At 40.4% G+C, this 21,773-nt stretch overlaps 1 protein-coding gene across 1 annotated transcript in view; it reads left to right on the top strand.

The window, feature by feature from the left end:
* The window catches only part of rbks (ribokinase), a 40,194-nt gene that overhangs the window by 6,890 nt on the left and 11,531 nt on the right, over window positions 1-21,773 (top strand). The window contains exons 3-7 of the mRNA XM_042500421.2: window positions 6,422-6,554; window positions 7,560-7,623; window positions 8,030-8,092; window positions 9,133-9,297; window positions 15,890-15,981. Coding sequence (XP_042356355.1) covers window positions 6,422-6,554; window positions 7,560-7,623; window positions 8,030-8,092; window positions 9,133-9,297; window positions 15,890-15,981 — 517 coding nt within the window. The remainder of the gene's footprint in view (window positions 1-6,421; window positions 6,555-7,559; window positions 7,624-8,029; window positions 8,093-9,132; window positions 9,298-15,889; window positions 15,982-21,773) is intronic.

The following is a 21,773-nucleotide window of genomic DNA, read 5'->3' as shown; positions in this document are numbered from 1 at the left end:
ACTTATCACCTGCTCACTGAGAATCTGAGTTTCCCAAATTATAGAGCAGAACTACAGAACCAAAGCATGGTAAACACACCTTCATCTGATGTTTTTATTAGAGTGATCTCAAATGCAAACTCACAAATTTGGGCCCCAATTGTAAGTGTAACAATTAGTCAGAAGATATTCTGCAATAATTTTGAATTATCTATTTTTTAATTATTATTGTATTTTATTATCTCAGTTTTATTTTAATTGTATTGGTTTAGCAGGGTTGAAATGGTCATGGACAACCTGAAAAACTCACAGAATTTCACAATTACATTTTCAGGCCTGAAAAGTAATGAAATTAGTAAACATCATAGAAATTTTTGGAAAAGTCATTGAAATTCAGTTATTCCTCTCATGGCCTTTCAGATTTGTCTTCTGAACCTTTGGAGGCGTCCAAACCCCCAGTTTAGGAAGCACTGTTATCGGTACAACATGAAGCTGTGATTGACAGTTATTTTTATTAAAAAGATTCCTTTTTTTTTTCATTATTAATCTTTTAGTCTATAAAATGTCAAAAAAATGTATAAATGCTCATTACGATTTTCAAGAGCTGAAAGTGACATCTTCTAATTGCTTCTTTTGTCCAACCGACAGTCAAAAATCCAAAGACTGTCATATATTAACTATATCATACATTATTTCAGGGCTGCAACTCACAATTATTTTCATCATCAATTGACGTGCTGATTATTTTCACAATTAATCTTTTTGTCTATAAAATGTCAAAAAAAATGGAAAAATGCTTGTCAAAAGTGACATCTTTTGATTGTTTCTTTCAGTCCAAAACTCAATGGATCTTCATTTAACTAATTCATAAATGACAAAAAAAAGCAGCAAAGTATCTATATTTAAGAGGCTGAAAGCAACAAATGTTTGATATTTTTGTTTGAAAAATTACTGAATCAATTAACCAATTATCAAAATAGTTGGTGATTAATTTTCTTTCAATTGACTAATCGATGGATCGACAGTCATTGCAGCTCTACATCATTTATTATCATGAATGACAAAGCAAAGCAGCAAATTCTCACATTAATTGTCTGAATGTTTTGCTTGAAAAATGACTTAAATGTTTGTCGAAATAGTCTGCGATTAATTTGTTTTTGATTGACTAATGACTTAATCGACTAATCATTGCATCTCTAGTTTAGTTGGCACAGTTTCCCCTCATAGGGCATTTTCAATTCAGTGATGCTTTGTGATACAGTGATGCTCACAAGTGGAATACAGGTGTTTTCTCCTCAGGTTTAAAAAGCTATTCACAAAGTATTAAAATGTTACTTTCATAGTATTTTCCACTGTGTTATATTTATTCTGCAGTAGAATGGTTATTTACCATAAGCTCTGTCAGAAATCTGTCTGCCGACCTTTTATGTAAATGTAAAAACAAAAAAAAAGAGAAACAAAGCTGTAATGTTCCCATAAGCGCACCAATTTAAACACTGAATAGGTTGATAAGTGGCTTATTATACCCACTGATATAGGCAGTTTCTGACCACCGAGTGAATAATAGCAACATGCACGTGGGTCCAACAAATGGTCTGACCACACAAAAATAAACGCCCACATCCTACTCCGACACTGCACCTCTTGTTAGCGACGCAGCTCACAGTGTCCATGTAAGGTATGCTTTGCTCAGACTGTTCTTTGTTAAGTTCCTTCACCTTGTCCTGATTTACTAGAGCTTCCGCTAAAGGGACCTTTGTGGAAAAGGGAAATTATACAAGATGGGAACAAAAATGACTCTCAGTGACGCAGAGGTTTGAAAAGCTTCTTTTCTGAGGCTCAACATGAGCAGAAGGTTATTACACTTAGACTGAAATGGCTTCTGTGTTTAGTACAACCATGTAGCATCCATACGTATCATTCTGCCCTTATATAAAATTTTGATAAATAAAAACAAAAGCTTGAGCACACTCTCAGTATCTTATTTTACAAGTTGTAAGTTCACTTTGGAGGTTTTACTTGGAACTGGAAAGACAAGCTGTAGTTCAAACTTTGGAAAACAGTATTTCAGTTTGTTTTTGTCCAAGTCTACTTCCCCCTGTTGCTCACCAACAGCTGAGGAATGACTTTAATAGAGACGGAGGAGAGGGAAATGAGAGCCAGCCTCAAAGCAAACACTTCACGTCACTGAACACCTGCTTTGGCCTTTTGGTTCCATGGGAGAAAACGCACTGAGGTTGCACTTTAGCACATAACTGCCCTGTTTGTTTGGTGCACTCACCACAGACAACAATAGCCAAGTGTCTCTCTGGGCATGAGGAGGCGTGGGTGGGTTTATTTAAGAATTTGGAAATCTGTTTATCTTACCTGTCAGTTACCCGGCTTTAGGTGGCTGTCGGGCAAACACTATGTTGAAAATGTTCTTATAATCTACAAAGGTTGTGCTCATTATTTACCACAATCGTGTGCACTTAAACACTTAAATGCTAAGGTCGAAATAGGACATGTAATCATTTTATTGGGCATTTTTATAAAGCAGGAAGGCAGAACATTGGATAATGAACTGTGTATGACGGACACAGATATATGCCTCTTCCTGCATGATAATCCTTTCAGCCTCAACACCTGACAAAAAGCCTCCCTATCAGTCAGTTAACAAGCATTTCTTTTTTAAAGAAAGTAATAAAGAGAAGCAAATATTGGAAAACATCAAGTTGAACTAGACCTTGGCCATGAATGGATGCTGTCATCGTCTATCTTAACAAGTGAATCAGATAGCACCAGTTATTCAATGGCTTGGTTGTTGTCTTGTTGAGACTTACATGAGAAGATGGATGCATTGTATAGTATTAAGCTAGAGCCACTAGTAGCTAAAGCTTAGCGTAGGTTATCCATTTTTGTTTGCTCACGCATCAAACAAACAAGATATATTGTGGTAACTGCTGATCTTTTAGAGGTGTTGGCAGGCCACGCTAGCTCTTTCTCCCTGTTTCCAGTTTTAATGCTATGCACAGCCAACTGTATCCTGGCTCTAGCTTCATATTTAGTGTACAGAAATCAGAGTGTTATCCATATTATCTAACTCTTGAATGGAAAGCAAATAGTATAAAAGAGTACTATTCCATACCTAAGCAACACTGGCAAAAATACTCTGCTATGATAAATATTTTGTAAATTATCACGGTTTTCCAACATAAATAATAATAATAATAATAATAGCAACAATACTTTTTTTAAAAAATCTGATGGGGCTGGAAACTCAATCACTCTCTCTCACTGAGAGATTCTGGAGCTGGCTTCTTGCCCCACCCACCACCACTGCTTCCATTAGGTCAGCGTGTCCTCATATAACACTTTGTATGATATCTAATGACAATGGTATCGTTAGGTTACGACAAGTTGCATGCTTAACATAAAGTTGCATTAGTTAAGTTTAGGAAAACAATCATGTTTGGGTATTGTCATGTTAAAATTCCCAACATAAAGCTACAAAGGTTAGGTTTAAGGGAGAAAACATGGCAAGAACGTACCTAAAAATATCTCAGAGTTCATTTGGTCTTAAACACTAGGCTCTTGGGGGAAAGTCCTGTGTTTGTTTGCCCTAGGTCAGCATATCCTCTTGTTACAGCGTGTTCTCATTGGTGTGGTTTGCATCCAAAAAACTGCACACTTTTTTTCTGTCAAAACATTCACTATATACAAACTCTATTCTCTGTACTGTCAAGTCAGCTCTGTGCCTCAGGTTTATGTTGAAGTCTTTTCCCTCATTGGTATGTGCTTCCTGTACCAGACGGTGATTGGCTCCAGTATTAGTGACATATCTAACCTAAACCATTGCGATAGTTGGGCTTTAATGGACTGCATCATGAAAAAAAAGCACTGGAGAGTCAAAAATTATGTGTGGCTGATGTACAAAGCTGTCTCTTAAAACACTGATCAGACATGGCCATAACACTGTTCACAAACCTGTGGACTTTGTCAATCATCTCCGAAATGGCACCCGCCATCCCCCTGCATCTCTGGGTGTTTCCAGGGAAGATATTCTTTGTGTCTGGATACTGCAGGTAAACATTAACTTCAGCTTTAATAACATTTCAAGGTCACTCCTCATGTGTTGTTGCCAAATATGGACATATATTTAATTAACAGATGTTGCTAAGATTACTTAAACACTTTAGCGGGTTTAGTTCAAATTATCGACATTGCAGTGCAGTAAGGTTGCCAGAAGGCAAACTTCGTGTCCTTGTGTAGCATGAACCACCTTGTGAGATTGTTTGGGGTTAGGCAAGGTTGTCTGGGTAAGCCAATCAGAGGAAGAATAAGGCAGAGTTGGTCAGATCTGGTCTTCACTATCCTAGGAAAAATAAATTTGCTCCCAGTATATGTGGTTGGCATCATGTCCTTTGGTTCTCAGTCAATTCTCAGTCATCATTCCCACCCTGCTCCACCTTCTTGACCAAACATGGTAATTTCCAGTGAGTTCTGGTTGCAAATGAAGAAGATGGCGACAAGCAAGATGCCAAACTTGGAGCTTCAGAACAGTAGTCGACAACCAATGCATGAAGTCAGATTGGGTTCACACTTGTTACTTATGAACTTGAACATGAGCATTGTTCACTTTTGCAACTGTTAACAATGCTAATTTTACAACACCTGAGAATTTATGGCACGCGGCATGGCTGGTGCTAATGTCAACTTAGGCAACGCTGCTACTGATGAAACCAGTTCATATCAATATGTAAAGGACTTTTGCAAACAAATCAGTGCAGATTCTAACAGAAAATACCTCACATTTATCTGCTAATTGTGCTGCCGGGTCCGAATGTCAGCCTCATCAGCAAAAGATTTAAACAACACATTGTGACCACTTTTGGGAAATATCTGCAAGTAATCAGTGATCGCAAGATTTTGTTTTATTTAAAAACTAGAAAACATGAACACCAACCAGTTTTGGGGGCTATTAACGTGGTTTGAAATTCAAATTGCGAACTATGATAATGAACTAGTTCATTTTAATCTGTGTGAACTGATCTCTGAGCTAGCTGTTGTGAAGCGTGAACATGCACAACACTGAGTCTCATTAGAGTCTGTGTGCAAGCGCTATTTTTTTCACCAAGAGTCACACAGCTGTGACACAGGTGGGAAAAATGTATTAAAAAGGCTGCATGAAGTAGAAATTGTAATGTGTATGTGGAAGAGATGTGTGTGCATGTGTATTTGCATGTTTCCAACCTTTGTTCCGTTTCCTTTTCACCACTTTTCAGTCTCACTGACCCTACATCCTGTTATAGCTTTGGGCATTTTAGTGTTTTCACACGCTGGTGCAAAAACAGCAGCATTTATAGCAACCTCCAGTGTTTGCCACCAGCCTCTCAGTTACTGGAAATCCTGGGATTGAGTGAGCTTACTGTAATAGCGCACCTGCCACAAACACACACTCACACACACACACACACACACACACACAAGTATAGAAAAGAGCAACAACAGGGTGAAAAACAAGTTTATGACAACATTTTGCCATCCGCAAACCCTTTGGCCCCGGGCAGTGCTGGCCCAGGGCCAGACCACAGCATCCTGACGTACAGTATGAAGCCGTCTGTTGTCTCTCCCCCATATTACTCACCATCCACTCTGGCACCGTGATTGGAGGAATCACGGAACAGACAACCTCTCCTGAGGGCACCCACCTGTGGCATATCAACCTTGAGGTGGGACTTCTTCACCCAACCCTGATGACTCAGGCATTACTGGCGCGGCCAGTGTCAAGTTGAGACATCTATGGTTTTTGCTGGTTGCGTCATTTGCAAATTTGAAGACACTTGCATGGGCAGACCTGACTGAGGTAAAATATGGAGAGTGCTTTTTTTGAGTGATGAGGAAATTGCAAACTCCACGTTCTGTCTGTCTGTTTTTTTATTACTGTTCTTGTGTTTGAGTATGGAAACCAAAAGAAATGGGGGGGAAAGACTCAAGGAAAAAAGTTTAATTTGCTCCATTTATTCCGGCAGTGGTTGCATTCTGTTGACCTTTCTATGAAAGACCTTCACAAGGCCAAAAGATATAATCCTCAGCAGACTTGACAGAAACCTCTTGTCTGGGTTTTTAAACATTTCCCTGTGATAAATAAATAGCGTAACCAGGAAAAGATTCGGCCCTGAGGGGTTATCTTCATATTTTGGCATCCCCCTTAACGCCTCTGTTTCAATATAGAACACTCACACTGCCAAATAAAACATTTTTCAAAGTTTGAGGGAACACTTACAAACTTTTATCGGCAATGTGAAGAGACTTTTGGGGCAAAAAAATTTAGATTAAAAATCCAAGCCAAGCATTCCTGTAAGGAAAGTAATTTTAATTTTCATCCTTTAATTCCCATGAGGTTCTTTTGAATGTCTATGCATACTTAAAATTGTGCTCATTGCCTGCTTTTTTCCCTCAGCCAGGCACCGAGGCTACCCAAAGCCGGGGAAACCATCCACGGCCGCAAGTTCTTCATTGGCTTCGGAGGTAAAGGGGCCAACCAGTGCATACAAGCTGCAAGACTGGGGGCCAAAACCGCTATGGTCTGCAAGGTATGACGCTAGAATAAGGTTTGCAGCCATTCGCCATGGAGTCTTGTGTTACAGTTTGTTTGAAGCCTAGCATGAATGTGTGCATTTCAGTTCTTTTGCTCGTCCAACCTTTGACTCATCCTCGTCTTACTCTGTAAATAATCAGCCATCAGCTACTGTATTCCACCAACTAGTTAATAACTCCCAAAAACCTTATAGCTTCGTTCACACTTCAGTCATTTCACCGCATCAACTCTCCGTGCCTCATTTTCTCTTGATCAATACTATACCGCATGCATACGCCCACCCACGCTTGAGTGCCTTCAAACAAGCCTATTCCCATACCATACAACCCAGAGTCTCCAATCAGTAAGCTCAGTGTGGCCTTTCAACCTGAGCACTAAAGCATCGAAGCCCCACCTCTGTCAGAACAAAGAGGCCCGATCGATAACAACCCAGTGCGGGAGGAGCTCTCCGGGCATGGGGAGAACCCAAAAATAGACACCCCGGCTTGTCAAAAACATCCAAGACGGAAGGCCGCTCTTCAAAGAGAATGGGGCCAAGCAGCCAATACCAGTCCAACCCATTATCACAGGCAGCTAGAAGTGCCCGCGTTTTGGCACGTTTTTTGGAAAGCGTGGGTTCGATGTAGGCGCCTCGGGGCAAGGTGGGGACCCCTTCCACAACCCAAAGTAGCTACAGATGTGGACATCCCTATGCGGATCAGGGGAAGAGGGGAAGGAGGGAAAGCGAGGTGGGCATGAAGAGGCGTGAAGGCGGGGTTATCGTGTCTTCAAGGCTTGGCGCAGCTGGTCGTGTGTTTGCGCGTGTGTGCGTTTGTTGACTTTGTGTGTTAGGTTTTGCACATTTTCGGCGGCGGCACCATGCCAGTATGCTGGCAGGGCACACGAAAATCCAACCCAACTGAGGTTTGAGTAGACCACTTTTCAAAAGTTGCCGCTAACCAAGTCTGACCCCGCTTGACACTCTCTTTGTTGTAATCGTTTTGCCTTCAATCTTTTTTAGGTTGGTAAAGACTTCTTTGGAGACAATTACATTCAGAATTTCAAGAACAATGGTGTACACACAGGTACAGTTTTTTTGCATTATTGTGCATGCCAAATTGGTTGCCATTTCCATCTTGCATGGCAAAAAGTTCACATATAGAGCAATGTTTTTTTTAGTCTGTATTTTGCCAGTTCTGGTTAGTTACTCGAGGCTTTTGGATACACAAGAAAGTTTCTCTATTGTTATAAGGATTGACTGTTAAACCATTTGGATTTGTTAAAAATAACGTTGTGCTCAGTGCACATATCAGACTCCAGATGTTTGTGGTCTCTCTTCATAGCCAAAAAGCTCACCTGAACCAAGCACTCCATGCAATTAGCAATGGTTACTATGGTGACTTTTTTTTTCAGAGGTGTGTTCGACAGCAAAACAAATAATTGATGCTTTCCATTCTGTTTAACACCTTTGATCCTTTCTCTCTGTCTCAGATTTTGCAGGGCAGACCTCTGACGCAGCCACAGGAGCTGCTTCCATCATTGTCAATGATGCAGGTAAATGTTTTTTTCACTTGCCGACACCACCATGCTGAGATCTTAAAATCTCCGAGAACCCAGAAGCTCTTTGAGTTGTGGAAATGGCGTCATACATTCACAACTAAGAGTGCGTGTGTCCTACCGGTGCATTCTTTCTCACTACAGACTCACTGCACACCCCTAGCATTTAGTGCCGATGTTGACTCACTACTGTTCAAGAGACTGCAATCACTGGATGTACACACACACACACACACACACAAATATTTAAGTTCAAACCATCAAACCATGCTGAGTATCCACAGGTTCCAATCTGCAACAATACAAGGCGTTCCACATGGAAAGCAACTTCTGTTATGTAGCAAATACAGTCAGGTGATGTAAAACTCCAATTATCGATGGATGTCCATTTGGATTCTAATCCCTTTTCTACCATTTATAGTCAGGAAAGTGCATTCTTGTGCATCATTGTGCAGTTAGGTGTTTGAATTCAATGTTTTGAAAAAAGTCAGAGGTCGGACTGAAAGTAGTTAATTGAGAGATTGCAGTTAGGAAATAATCACTCATAAAACAATTTGCAGAAGCCATTTTGCATTAATGTGAAAAGGTCAGTTAATTCAAATGTGGTGAGCTATTTCTCTGAGTGATAAAAAGAAATGCTCAAGAAGGAAAGCAGCCCAAAACATATCAAAACGTAGGGGTTTATGTGTTTAAAAATGGGCTCATTTGAAGTATTTTGAAGGTTACAGTGTGATGTATGCATAAAGGCTTACTAAGGCATGCTAGTTTTGATGAAAACTTGACTGTTGATGTCCTTTTGGTCACTGTATGTATTTTCAATTTTCACACCAGTGTCAGTTGGTATATTAAGCTGCTAGCAGTTTAAAAATGTAAAATAAAATGTGCAAAAATAAATCTGCATTCAGTCATCACAGTGTCTTACATCACATATCCCTAATATAGCCCTATTTATGGACCAGAGAGTTCCCGTGGATTCTCAAAGTCATCGCACGGTGGCCAATATATCCTCACACGTTTCTTTTGGTGTCCATTGGCAGGTGAGAATGCCATTGTGATCGTGGCCGGTGCCAACATGCTGCTGGGCAGCGAGGACCTGCAGAACGCTCTTCCAGCCATCAGTCATGCAAAAGTGCTTGTGTGCCAGTTGGAGATCAGCCCGCAGACATCCCTGCAGGCGCTACGCATGGCTCAGGAGAACAAAGGTCAGTAAGCGTCAGTATACTGGATGTGAATGTGTGTCCACAGCACATGTTCAGGTTCTTCTAAATTCTGAGGACGTTTGAAAACGTATTATAATGCCACTCTTACATAATGTAGAACTGGGAATACATTTGCATTCCATTAACTGTGGTTGTTTTCACCAACTGTGGTTCAGTCAGACACAAGCAGCTGGCCTGTTTTCTGTTCAACAGGTAGGAGTTGGCTGTCAGCTTAGTTGGCTTGTTAAAATATCAGCTTTTCCATTACAACAATTGTTATGTCCCTACAATAGCAATTAGCTTGCGGTGTACAAGCAGTGAAGGGAGGAAGGGCCAAATTGTGTGTTTACATACAGTGACACAATCCCTGCATAGTATACCTTTAAAGTGAGACTTCAACCAAAGTCTTTCTTTTAAAACACATCCCATGTTGATTTGATAAAGGCTAGAAAATGTTTGCTCCCAAATGAGAGCGAGGGCTTTGGACAGTTTGTAATCATGATCTTAATTCTAATGCACGGCCCTGCTGAGCCTGCTCTGTCCAAGCGTACCCATTGGCTAGCATGACACTGTATAAACCCAACAGAGCACACATTGCTGAAATAAGAAGTTTATTGTCTGCATTTACTGAAGAGGCTAGAGTGACTGATCGGAAAACTGCAGTTGGAATTCCGACAAGTTTGTCAGGCTAGCCGATTATTAAGACAAGACCGGAGTGGACGGCAGGCGCTCTCATGGGTAAAAACCAATGCATGTGGCAACTGACAAAATCAACAGCAGAGAGCAAAAGGATGCAGATGAAAGCAGTTTATTTTGGCATAATTGGAATACATGTTGATGCCATCAAATTATTGGAATCTTTTCCAGCTGCTATGAATACAAATAGACAACAGCCGACACACTTTAATGTGTCATTAGACATTGTGAAAAGAAAAATCTTACGCACAATATACCACTTTAAATGCAGTTTCATGAAGCCTTAAAACTGTATGAGGAATGAAAAAATAGATTCTTTAGCACACTCAGAGGCTATGCTGCTGCAGCCTTACTTGGTCTGGTTATTTTAGCTGTATAACTGACTTTACTAACCAAAATTGCAGACTTTGCACCCTTTTTTATACAGTGATCCTGCTATGGGGCCATAACAAAGACTCTTCATTATGTCAGCTTTCCTTTTTTTATACAGAATTAAACTACGCCAGCATAATGCCACCCCAGTGTGTGATTTTGGATAAAATACATGCTTTACAGAAACAAAAGAAGGCTGACAGTCACACAAGAGCGTTCGCCCCTAGCGTGACAAATTACATAGGCATTGTGATAGTTGATCTGGTCCTCTGCTCAGAGGATAAGGAGCTTCCAAACCTCATTTTTTTCCCCAATTGTTGGAAATTTCCGGCTACAGTTCTTCCTCTTTGAGATAGCTGCTAACTGCTGCTAGCTGCTTTTTAAATCCTCCATCACACTGTCTTGCTAGCTGTCACTTCCACACGCATGTCAATTCTGCACCGTTACTACCTACACTACCATTTCAAAGGCTAGACAACTCTGTTCCTGCATTCCACTATACCTTTTATACAGAATGTTGAGGCAACACAATATCGCGACATTCCCGCCATGAACGGGCAGTGTGAAAAGGGCTTATGACTCTTTTCTGTGTCTGCTACAGTTACACTATCTTTTACCATATCACAAACATTTGTTATAAAACTGTTGTATCTCACCAAGAGACATATTTGTTATTTCCTGCTTGTTGTCCCATTCCACTCACCCTCTGTCAGTCGCCTAAAGGCGTCAGTGCACTAAAACCAAAGCGCTTGTCGGCTTGTCAAACACTCTCTGAAACCGCCTCCCCCACACCTTTGCAATATCAGAATTTGCAGGGTGGTTAACTATCTTCAACCGACAAATCAACAAGTAAGGTCATTTCACACAGGTGTGTATACAACCAAGCAGCAGAACACTTTCTCCCTTAGACATGGTTGGATTCCACAGAAAAATACAGGAGAGAGAGAAAGATCTGTTTCAATCAGTCATGTGACTTTTCAGCTTGTATTCCACATTTACACTTTCCTCTCGAGAGAGGCTCCCCACTGACTCGTATCACTTTATCAAGCGAAGTGCGAGAAGTGGATAAATGTAATATATTTCACGAGTGATTGTCGAGTCCCTGCTGCTCGCATTGTACATGGACCACCAGGTCTGCACTCACATAAAAGCCAACAGGATATTTCTTGTCCTGCATGAACAAAACCTATTTTAGTCCACCACCCTCCTGCTGTCCCTTCTTCCCTTCACCTTTTCGATGATAACCAGGTTACCAAGCTCGTCATCTTTAACAGCATCCTATTATTAGCAGCCCTCCACGTCATTCGAGACGTCTGGGGAGCCTCTCGCCCCTGTCATCGGGGCCTGTCGCTGGTAATCGCTCGCTGCAGGCTGCCAGAATGAAAAAGTCGCAGCCATAACCATGTTGCAGATGGGACACCCAGATGGCCCCGCCGAGGCCCCCACCCCCCTACACCTCCTCACCGTGTCGAACGTACCACGGGATTAGGCTCGGCATGTGGCGCCAGGAGAGAGGCAAGGCGAGCAAAGACGCTTGGCAAAAGATGCCACCTCGATGCTGCCGCACCAGAGCGTTGCGTAAATGGAGTTCTCTGGAGAGAATGGGTGTTAATGGGTTTGGCGGCGAGGATTTAATGGCGCGGGGGTGAAGCGCCGCTCAAATTACGCAAATGTCACCATCGAGCCACACATGCTGTGGATGCCAGCTCTCAGAAACACTTGACTAGAAACAAGAAGAGTTTATTCTCTGTGATTCTTTGAGAGGAAAACATATATACAGCATTCATTGCCAAGTAATACTGAAAAGTTAATGGAATTAAATTAATTCTAAGGACTGAGGAAGTGGTAGGAGTTGTGTGGTTTCACTCTTTCTTTCTTCTTCCGTCTTCAACCCGTCTTCCTCTCGTCTTCCTCCCCCTCTTCCTTGTCTGAGCAAGAAGTCGCTTTTATATTTCTCACCAGATGCAATTAGAGCCTCTTAAAGCCCTTTCACATACTCACTGATGACTCATTTCTTTTGTGTGTGTGTGTGTGTGTGTGTGTGTGTGTGTGTGTGTGTGTATGTGTGAGATCTCTGTCTTACCCTGTTTTCCCCCTGCCCTTGTTTTCCATCCACCTTTCCTCCTAAATCAGCCCAGCCACAGCAACAAACTGTTTCTGGCTGCTCTTCTGGCGCATGTGCGACCAGACTTTGAACCTCTGTGCAAAAAAAAAAAAAGTACAGAGTCATGACACACGCACACACATTCTCCTGCCAGACGTGACTCAGTAAGCACACATCCCAGTATTACCACATCTGTCCCAGCAGCTGTGAGTGTGCGTATTTGTGTGTGTGTGTGTGTGTGTGTGTGTGTGTGTGTGTGTGTGTGTGTGTGTGTGTGTGTGTGTGTGCGTGTGCGTGTGCGTGTGTGTGTGCTGGAGTGTGTTTGTGTGGTTTCACACAACACCTGGAGAGCAAAACAAAGCAACCTGAGACTGACACACTGGTTAACGTGACGTCCGCAGCGGAAGCTCCCTCCACCAGAGAGGCAGATTCCTGCATGCATCGGCGTATTAGGGATTTCACACAAGCTGCTCTTGCGTGCATATTGATGGGCTTCCATCCTCTAATTGTATGTATACTTCATGAGCATTGGGCCTGTGCATTTGACATTGGCACTGAAGTGACACGCTTGACGCAAACACTGTGATCGCGCCACAGATGGCAGATAAGGGAGCAGATAGTGGAAGACGACGCACTTCCTACCAGTTCTGTGCATGGCTGCAAATAATAACATGACAATAGTCAGAGCAGCGCATGAGTAAGCTTTTTACATGATTCAGCAATACTTTATTTAATTGTTGACATGGTATGTTGTTAGTGTTTCACAACTGACTAATTGGCGTCTGTTAATGCCACCAAAGTACCCCACCTATGCTGTGACAATTATTCCAGTCAACAACGCAATCAACCATCAGAGGGTCCAATTGTTGTCCTTCATTTGCGTCGCCTGTTTGATATGCGTGGGGGTTTTTGAAGGACATTGGCACCAGCGCAAATTTGCAATAGCTGCAACCCTGTGCACGCAGACGTCCAATGCGTTCATGCAGACACAAACATTCAACCTCATAACCTCACAAACAAATCTAAAGATGCCTCCTCTATGACAACAGGTTCATGAGTTCAGTAGTGTGTGTGTATGCCTGTCTGTATGAACTCTGATATGAACCATTATGGGGTTGTCCTTTAGCTCATGATCTTGTGCATGTCTGTGAATCAAAAGGTACGTGTCTTTCTGTTATAAGCCACTCTCAGCCCTTACATCTAAGAAAGACACCTATTAACCTGCAGACCACTGTTTGAGACCAATAATTATTTACTGAGTTACTTTATTGCTGGCCTATATTTCCATGTTCAAGAGGCAGTACCGGAGTTAGAGTGATGATACTGGAATGATAAGACCTGAGGAGTGGCAGTGATACCAACAATGCCATGCTAGTTTCTCAGGAAAGGGGATAAATAATGCTCCAAAGTTAAATTTTGGTGATGGAGAAACGGCATGGTCATTTCACAGGGGTCCCTTGACCTCAAGATATCTTAATGAAAATGAATCTTGTGGGTACCCATAAGTCTTCCCTTTACAGACATGCCCACTCTATGGTAGTCCTATGCAGTTTTTTGCTGTCATTTAGACTCCTAATCAAGGCAGTCTGGTAAGAATTGCTTTACGCTGTTAATATGGACTTCAAAACTGTTTTGTAATGCAAAATACTGGACTTGAAATTAGATTTGACAGCCCTAGAATTAATACTATAATAATAAATTCAAAAATAATCTGAAAGAAATTTCTAATAACTACAGTGCCTAGCTGTTCAAGGAAATTATTGAGCTTTTTTTTTTTTATAAATGAAACTGTACATTTATTGTTCACAAAGGTCTATTCAGAGGCTGTTCTGGAGTGTGTCACACAGTCCTCATCAGCATATTGAATGAATCGCCACAGAACTGCAAAGGTTCCAACTTTGTATGATTCTGAGTACCTCAAGGACGTGTCTTGTTATAACATTATACTTCAGTAAAGTGAATAAAAAGGCTTCATGTCTGTGACCCATTTCTAAAGATTTTCCTCTTCAGTAAGAACCAATGGGTTTGGAGTGGCACAGAGTGTAGGGGAGTTGGAAAGTATTGAGAAAGTGAATAAGGTTTTGTTTTGGTCTTTTCATGGCTTTAGTTGACAGTAAGAAGAAATAAAAAAAACCCTAAGGATCTCTGGACAGCATTTGTAGTGAAGGATGAGATGAAGGACAGATAGAAAGGGCTAAAAACAGGCGACTGGGCAAGACAGAGATTCCTCCTTTTATGCAAAACGGAGGCATGGCATTTCAGAGATCTCGCACTTGTCTTGGAAACCAAAGTGATGGAAGCTGAGGTGCAATTCAGCTGACAGAGGGAGAGAAGAAGAGGAATCAGAGAGCGCCTAGTGTCACTTTTTTTGTGACATGGCCTTGGCATGTGGGTACACATACAATATATGAGTGTGTGTTGAGAAAGAGCGAGAGGGAGACGCTATTTCCACTTTTACTAGCGAGCAGCCCAGCATCCACCTCAAAGCGCCAGGTGGCCAAAGCCCTGCACAAACCCACGCAGCTGCTCTCTTATGTGCCCACGCAAACACACATACAGCAACTAGGCACACACTTTTTGCACAACAGACTTTGATGTCACCAACGCTGAACATATATTTCCCTCACAAACACGCACACACACACGCACTTGCATGAGGCTTTAATTTGTACACAGAGATATCGGAATTAATCGCTTCGTCAAGCTGGGCTTATCCTCACACATACACAGAAATCATGGTATTAGATGCATTAATGCTCTCTGCTCATGAATATGCATAAGACAGTGATGTGCAACACGTACAGAGGATTACTTCTGACAAACACTCTTGCTCTCTCTCGCACTTGCTCTCCCTCTCTTGCGCTCCTCAACACTCAGAGAAAGGGTCACAACTCAACTCACCCACACACTGACACACATATATAGGGTTATATACCTCACTGTTGACACGCACTATCCTATAACAGCAGGGGTTACAGCGTACGACAAAAAGCCGCAGGATGTGAGGCTGTTTCCATCAGCATTTTTTTTTCCCTCCAGTGTTCCTTTCCGGGGAATGCTAATTTAATCGTTTAAAAGGTGTCTTTTTATAGAAGCTTATCCACTTGAGCTTTGCCTGCAAGAGCAATTCCCAGTGGTGGCCCACTAGCCTTTGTTCCCATTGAAAGTTTAATTAAGGTAACGTCAGACCTTGACATTGAAGCTTAGCAAATGGAAAAGAAACATCACACGATTGTAAAATGTGTCACTGCGGGACATTGTCCGGTTGTATCCTTTTTAAAGGCGAGCTGACAACTATAACTGAGAACGTTTGTATTTTTTTAACCTTTGGTGATGATTGCTTGTAATCCTGAGTGACCTGTAGATTCTGATGTTTAACACTGCGGTCACTAAAACGGATTAATGCCTGGTTTGTTGTTACAGTAAAGACAATTTTCAACCCAGCGCCGGCCATTCCCGACTTGGACGCAGATTTCTACAGAGCCTCTGATGTGTTTTGCTGTAATGAGTCTGAGGTGATGAATCACACAAACACATGCACACACACACTCACACACACACACAGCTCACAGTATTTTTCACAGCAGCATGTATGCTTCCTCACACAGTAACTCTGCCTTCTCACACATGTATACACTTACAACAAGAAAGAAAAGACGAAACTGAAATCAGTCCTACACAGCAAAATGGTCTGTCCTGAAATGACCAGTTTTCTGTTGCTAGTTGATTTAATCAGCTACTTGCTAAGTAATTCACCCTTTAAATGCCAGGTTTTTGTCATGATGCCACACTTTTTGATTAAAAAAAACACACACACAAAAAATCAATATACTACATGCTAAGTAGATTATTATATATACATACACACACACATATATTATTTTTTTTTGTGCACTGTCAAATACTCATTTTACATACATTTATAATGTTCTGCACACAAAAGGGCACTTTTCAAAATCATGCTATATAAAATATTATACATCAGTATTTTTTTCTACTTTCATTGACTATATTTTTTTTAACCAACATCAGTCCTAATAATAAATATCAAATATTCATTAATTTTCAGAATGTTTCAGAATGTGTGTCTGGCCTTTTTGTTTAATAGAAAAGTGTGGCAGGGAGCAGCTGGGAGTGCTCATAGATTTATAATAATACCTACATACCAGATGCCAAGACAGTGCTTGTTCATTTCAATGGAGTTGCTCACCTGGCAAATACCAAGCCCGCAGGAAAGCCGCTCAGCCTTGCAGCCAATTTTTCCCTGGGGCCGCTTGCAGTATCACAGCTAAAACATCCTGTGGGACCCTAAAAGCACCATTGTACAAGACAACTGTTGACAGGAAATATCGAACTGCAAACAAAATCTATTATTACTCTTTATATTGTCAATTTTTGAACCACTTTGGTTTTATATTTGTAAAACCTTCCTCAAGCTGAAAAAAAAGAATTTAAAAATTCTGTGAGGTATGGGAGTTTTTGTTTTTTTTTTATTTTTAAAGTGTTTCCATTAGGTGTATTTTGTATTTGCAATTTCATTTTATGTAAAAAAAAAAATGGGGTAATGGAAACCCCACTACTAATGCACATATTTACTGCACCACATATTGCAGGGGTAAACCTGGAAGCTGGAAAACATTTTTTCGTGTATGTGTAGGTAAGCAACTCCATTTGAATGAATCGCTGCCATTTCATTAATGAAATGTATGGGTGGATCTGGCTTAAAGACTGTGGTAGGCCTAGCAGACAGCATGTCCCTGCCCCTGCCTGTAAATATGCATAACTTTGGGCCTTAATACATTGTAAATTGTTAAGTCATAAAATAAAAAGAAAGACACTCCCCGTACAGTTAGCATGGATGTTGTAATTAGCTATAGAGACCAAAACAGTTTTTTGTACCGGGCTGTAAACATGTTTATTACTGCTGCAAGATCTGGACATTTTCACATTGGGGTCTATGGGGATTGACTTTGTTTTGGAGCCAGCCTCAAGTGGTCATTCAGGAATTTGCAATTTTTAGCACTTTAGCATCAGCTTCATTGGCCTTGAAGGTTGCCACTTGTTATTTCGTTATGACAAAAGCCAGTTTGGATGCTAAGCTAATTTCTTTGTAATTTCAAACAGTTTTACTTTTAACTTAAGGAGAAAACGTTTTTGGGAGAAGAATGTGTGTTAGAAAGTAACGCTATCAAGGAGGGTAATGTTCACTGGAGTTATTAGAGCAAAAACTTTTCAAAATCCAATAAAGAGCAGCTAATGTTAGCTTAAACTCTGATAAACATTCAGGAGCGGCTTCCCTTATTGTGAAGTAATACTTCACAGTGGGTGTTCTGGTCATTATGAGGCTTTTACCGTAACAGAAGTGTTATATAACCTGTAACCCCACAAACTAAAAAATGTTGCAGTTAATGATGTGCTCCTTGGCCTTGAAAGTAAAAACATGGTAAGCTACTTAGCCGGGCATGCTAACTTTTGCAGCTTACAATAGAGCAGATGAACACACTGTTTATTCAATTCCTTACACTTTTCACTAATCCTTTTCCTTTTTGAAAAAGGAGAGCTACAAAAAAAACCTGATGTTAGCGTAAAAATCGACACAAGCTGCTGTTTGAATGTGTCAACACTTGGAGCACTTGTTGAACAGTAACACTGGAAGACTTTTTGTGCAGCCGTAGCCTCTGAGTCGGGTAGAAATATTTCTTCTTATCTTCTCTGTGAAAGGAAAAGATCAGAGGTTTGAGATGTTATGAGCGCCCACATACACACACACCTTTTCACAGTTATTCAGCTGTGTCTCTGGGTCATGACCCCTGCCAGCACATCAATAAGCCCTCCCCCCCTCCCATATAGCCTTTAGCCATACATGCATGTAAACTCTCTGGTATCTCTCCACCCTTTTACCGTAAAAATGAGTGTCATGGCACCTCGTGTCTTGACTGCCAGGTGATGGCAGATGAGTGATGGCGGGGGCAGGGTTAGATGGGAATTGTAGTAAAAACAACAAGGCAGATGTGCTCTTTGGCTGAGTCAGCCAGCCCCTCGGGGATGAAGTGGATGTGAGTTTGCCTGGGAGTCTGTATTTGATGTGGTGATGGCGGGCGTAGAGGAGCTGCAGCCAGGTGTGGGGACATGAAAGGGAGAGTTGACGAAAGTGCAACATGTCCTCTCTTTTTTTTAAGTCTCAGGTCATGGAGGCACAGTCCTGTTATATATGAGGTTGTTTGCACCAGTGGAAAGGGCACTAAAATATTTCACTTAGGGACAGGTTAAATATTGATAATGTTTTGTTTTGTTTTTTTTCTTTTAATCTAAAAATCTGCTTTTACAGTTTCTGAAATAGCAGTTAACAAGCTTTTTTTGTTTCTAATGCAATAAATAAATAAAAAGAAGAAAACACTTAACAAGGCAAACGTTGAATGTTAAACAGTTTAAAGTATAATTAGTTGATTATCATGGTCATCATCATGATTTAAAGTTTAAAGCACTAAAACGTGTTACTTACTTTAATTATTGCTACTGTTTCCAAGGAGCTTTATGAGTGTAATAAAAAACAGTGGGAGAAGCGCTGATCTGACAGTAATGAAACACAAAGCAGCTGCTCCTGATGCACTGGCAGTGTATTCTCAGTGTACAAGAAGAACAGTGGATATCTCCCAAAAATCAAGGCACACTGCCTTGTTTAAAGTATAAAACATGTTTTATCAGCTACAAAGAAGATAATTTTCATTATTTTAGCGTCACAATTGTTCCTATTTCCTTTTATTTTCATATGTCTTATCTTATATGTTACATGTTGTCTCAAGAAAATCTATATAAAATGTATATGTATATAATCCTTCATTGCTTTCATATTTGACACATTTGAACTGTTACAATGAGGTGGACGTTGGTGCACAAATAATCAAAATGCGCCCCAGTGATTTAGATAACTGTTGATCGTGTTTATTAATCAAGTAGCCAGGATCAAAGCCTTTTATTATTTTAAGATTCACGATTGACGAAGGTTTGTCGTCATTTCTGAGAGGGAAAGAAACTAAGTACTGATGTCCTGGTAAAGCAACATAAAATAGGGAACTAGAATCTAAGAACAGAAATAAAAACAATGTAGTCTTAAGCAAGGATAAAAACATTACAAATTAAACAGTGCAAATGAATTAATAAATATGACAATAGATATTTGAGTATTTGGACTTCAAGCAGTATGCCTTGATTTAATTTTTTAAGACATCATCTTCTTGTGAGCAGGCTTTTAAAATTGTCTTAACAAAAAAAAGGAAATAAAAAAATCCTCGTAGGTATTAAACGGGAGCACCACTTAAATTAAGAATTCCAGTATGTTATCTCCATGTTTAGTCAGTGTCTGTGAACCTGAGCCACTCTCTCAAAGCCAGAAACCAGAGAGATATAACATATTTTTCAATCCATTGTCTGTGGAGCAGTTCAAGAGTTTATGAATTTGAGTTTAAACACTGTTAGACTTGGGAGTGAGCTGCTGTTGGGCTGTTTAAGGAACAAGAAGTATGAATTCTGAAAATGAGTAAAGTTCCTGTTTAATTTAACAGGAATGAAGTAGTGAAAAATGTGGAGCAAATAGTTTCTGCCACAATGTTAATTTAAGTTTGATAATTTATTGCAGGATCATGATGGCAAACAGTTAAAGTATAATGTTTGTCACAAACTGGCTCAGGAGGGAGTGCATACAAGAGATTTAGTAAGAACTCAACCAACAATGAAGGGTGGATGTCTCCTGGAGGAAGGGGAAAAAACGAGTGAACACCTTGCCCAGCTTTTATAGCCTGAGAAGGCCCAGGTGAGCGTTATCAAGCTAATGAGCATCCCATCAGCCAGCTGCCTGATGAGGCCGACCACGTCAGCCTGCAAGACAAAGGGAGGGGTAAAACATATAAAAATGTGTTAAAAAAAAAGAAATACTTTAAAATACATGTGCATATGGTTACTTCTTTGTATTGGCACTACATACTATATACCTATGAGCCTCATCGACAATGTAAAAACAACAATCAGAGGCACTACAGAGATTTAGCGTATTCATTATGGGACATTATTGCTGTAAGCTGCAGTCAGCGAAAATATTTTAAGAGGCCAGTTTTGCTTTATATGTAGTTTAATTTTGAAATGTCTGCACAATATTTCTTTAAATACAAACTACTTATAATTGGACTAAATCTTTTTTTTCTAATACTAATAATTTATTTGGTGTACCTTTCACCAAAAATAATATTTGCAAAGTGCTTCACAAAAGAATCTTTTAAACACATGAAATCAATAAAAACAAGAGCTATACAACTAAAACAACAAAAAATTAAAAAAAAAAAAAAATTAATATCCTGTAAATAATGAGCTTTGCTTTATATGTGCATTATTTTAAAGACTGTATAATTATATTGAAAAAAAAGACATGTTATCAGATGCTTTTGTTATTATTTTCTTGTACTGCAAAGCTTTTTATGTATTTAGCTGTATAACTTTTAAAATGTACTAATACTTTAAGGAATTTTCCATTGTTTGTCGATTTAGCCAGGAAAGTACCCCATCCATCAAAGAGCCTTAAATGTTTTAACTGCTGTTCATATAACAATACTATATATATATATATATATATATATATATATATATATATATATATATATATATATATGCTCACTTTCCTACTCAAACAATTTATGGTATAATGCTAAAAAAAAGACTGTACAATCTGTAAATGTGTGTAAAGAAAACATGGCAATGTAAAAAGCTTTGGTCAAGACAAACTGATGCAGCACACGGAGACAGCGAGAGAGACATAATTCAACTTTCTCATATTCTTGTGCACAGAGGGAGGTAGATTGATTCCCTGCCCTGGTGTGAAGCTGATGACTAACAAAACGGCTCTTTTTCTCTCTTGGCATCCGACAACGCCGGGGTGGCTGCGGGCTCTAAAAGCACCGATACACTCTGCGGTTTATTTTTGAACTGTCCAAGGTCATTGTTCACTTTGACAGATCACATAAGCGGGGGGGGGGGGATCAGATCCTCAGACCCCTATTCAACACTAGTGTGAGCCGAGCCTCGACCCTCCCGTTTGGGGTTATAGCTGGCATACATTCTGTACAGGTGTGTGTGTGTGTGTGTGTGGTCTCACTGTACCATGGTAAAGCTGAGGGGGGGGCGGGGATGGAGGGGCTTAAGGATGACAAAGTGCAGGCGCTCTTTGATCCTCAGCCCACATTCTCCGCTGAAGTGCTTTATAGTGAGGGGAATTATCTTTGATGTCCACCTGAGGACCTCACGTGCCAAAATGGATCCA

This window comes from Plectropomus leopardus, chromosome 14, assembly GCF_026936395.1.
Source record: "Plectropomus leopardus strain MGB_pleo_1.0 chromosome 14, ASM2693639v1, whole genome shotgun sequence".
NCBI lineage: Eukaryota > Metazoa > Chordata > Actinopteri > Perciformes > Serranidae > Plectropomus > Plectropomus leopardus.
The sequence above is the reverse complement of the archived record's forward strand: the minus strand, read 5'-3'. Positions and strand labels throughout refer to the sequence as shown.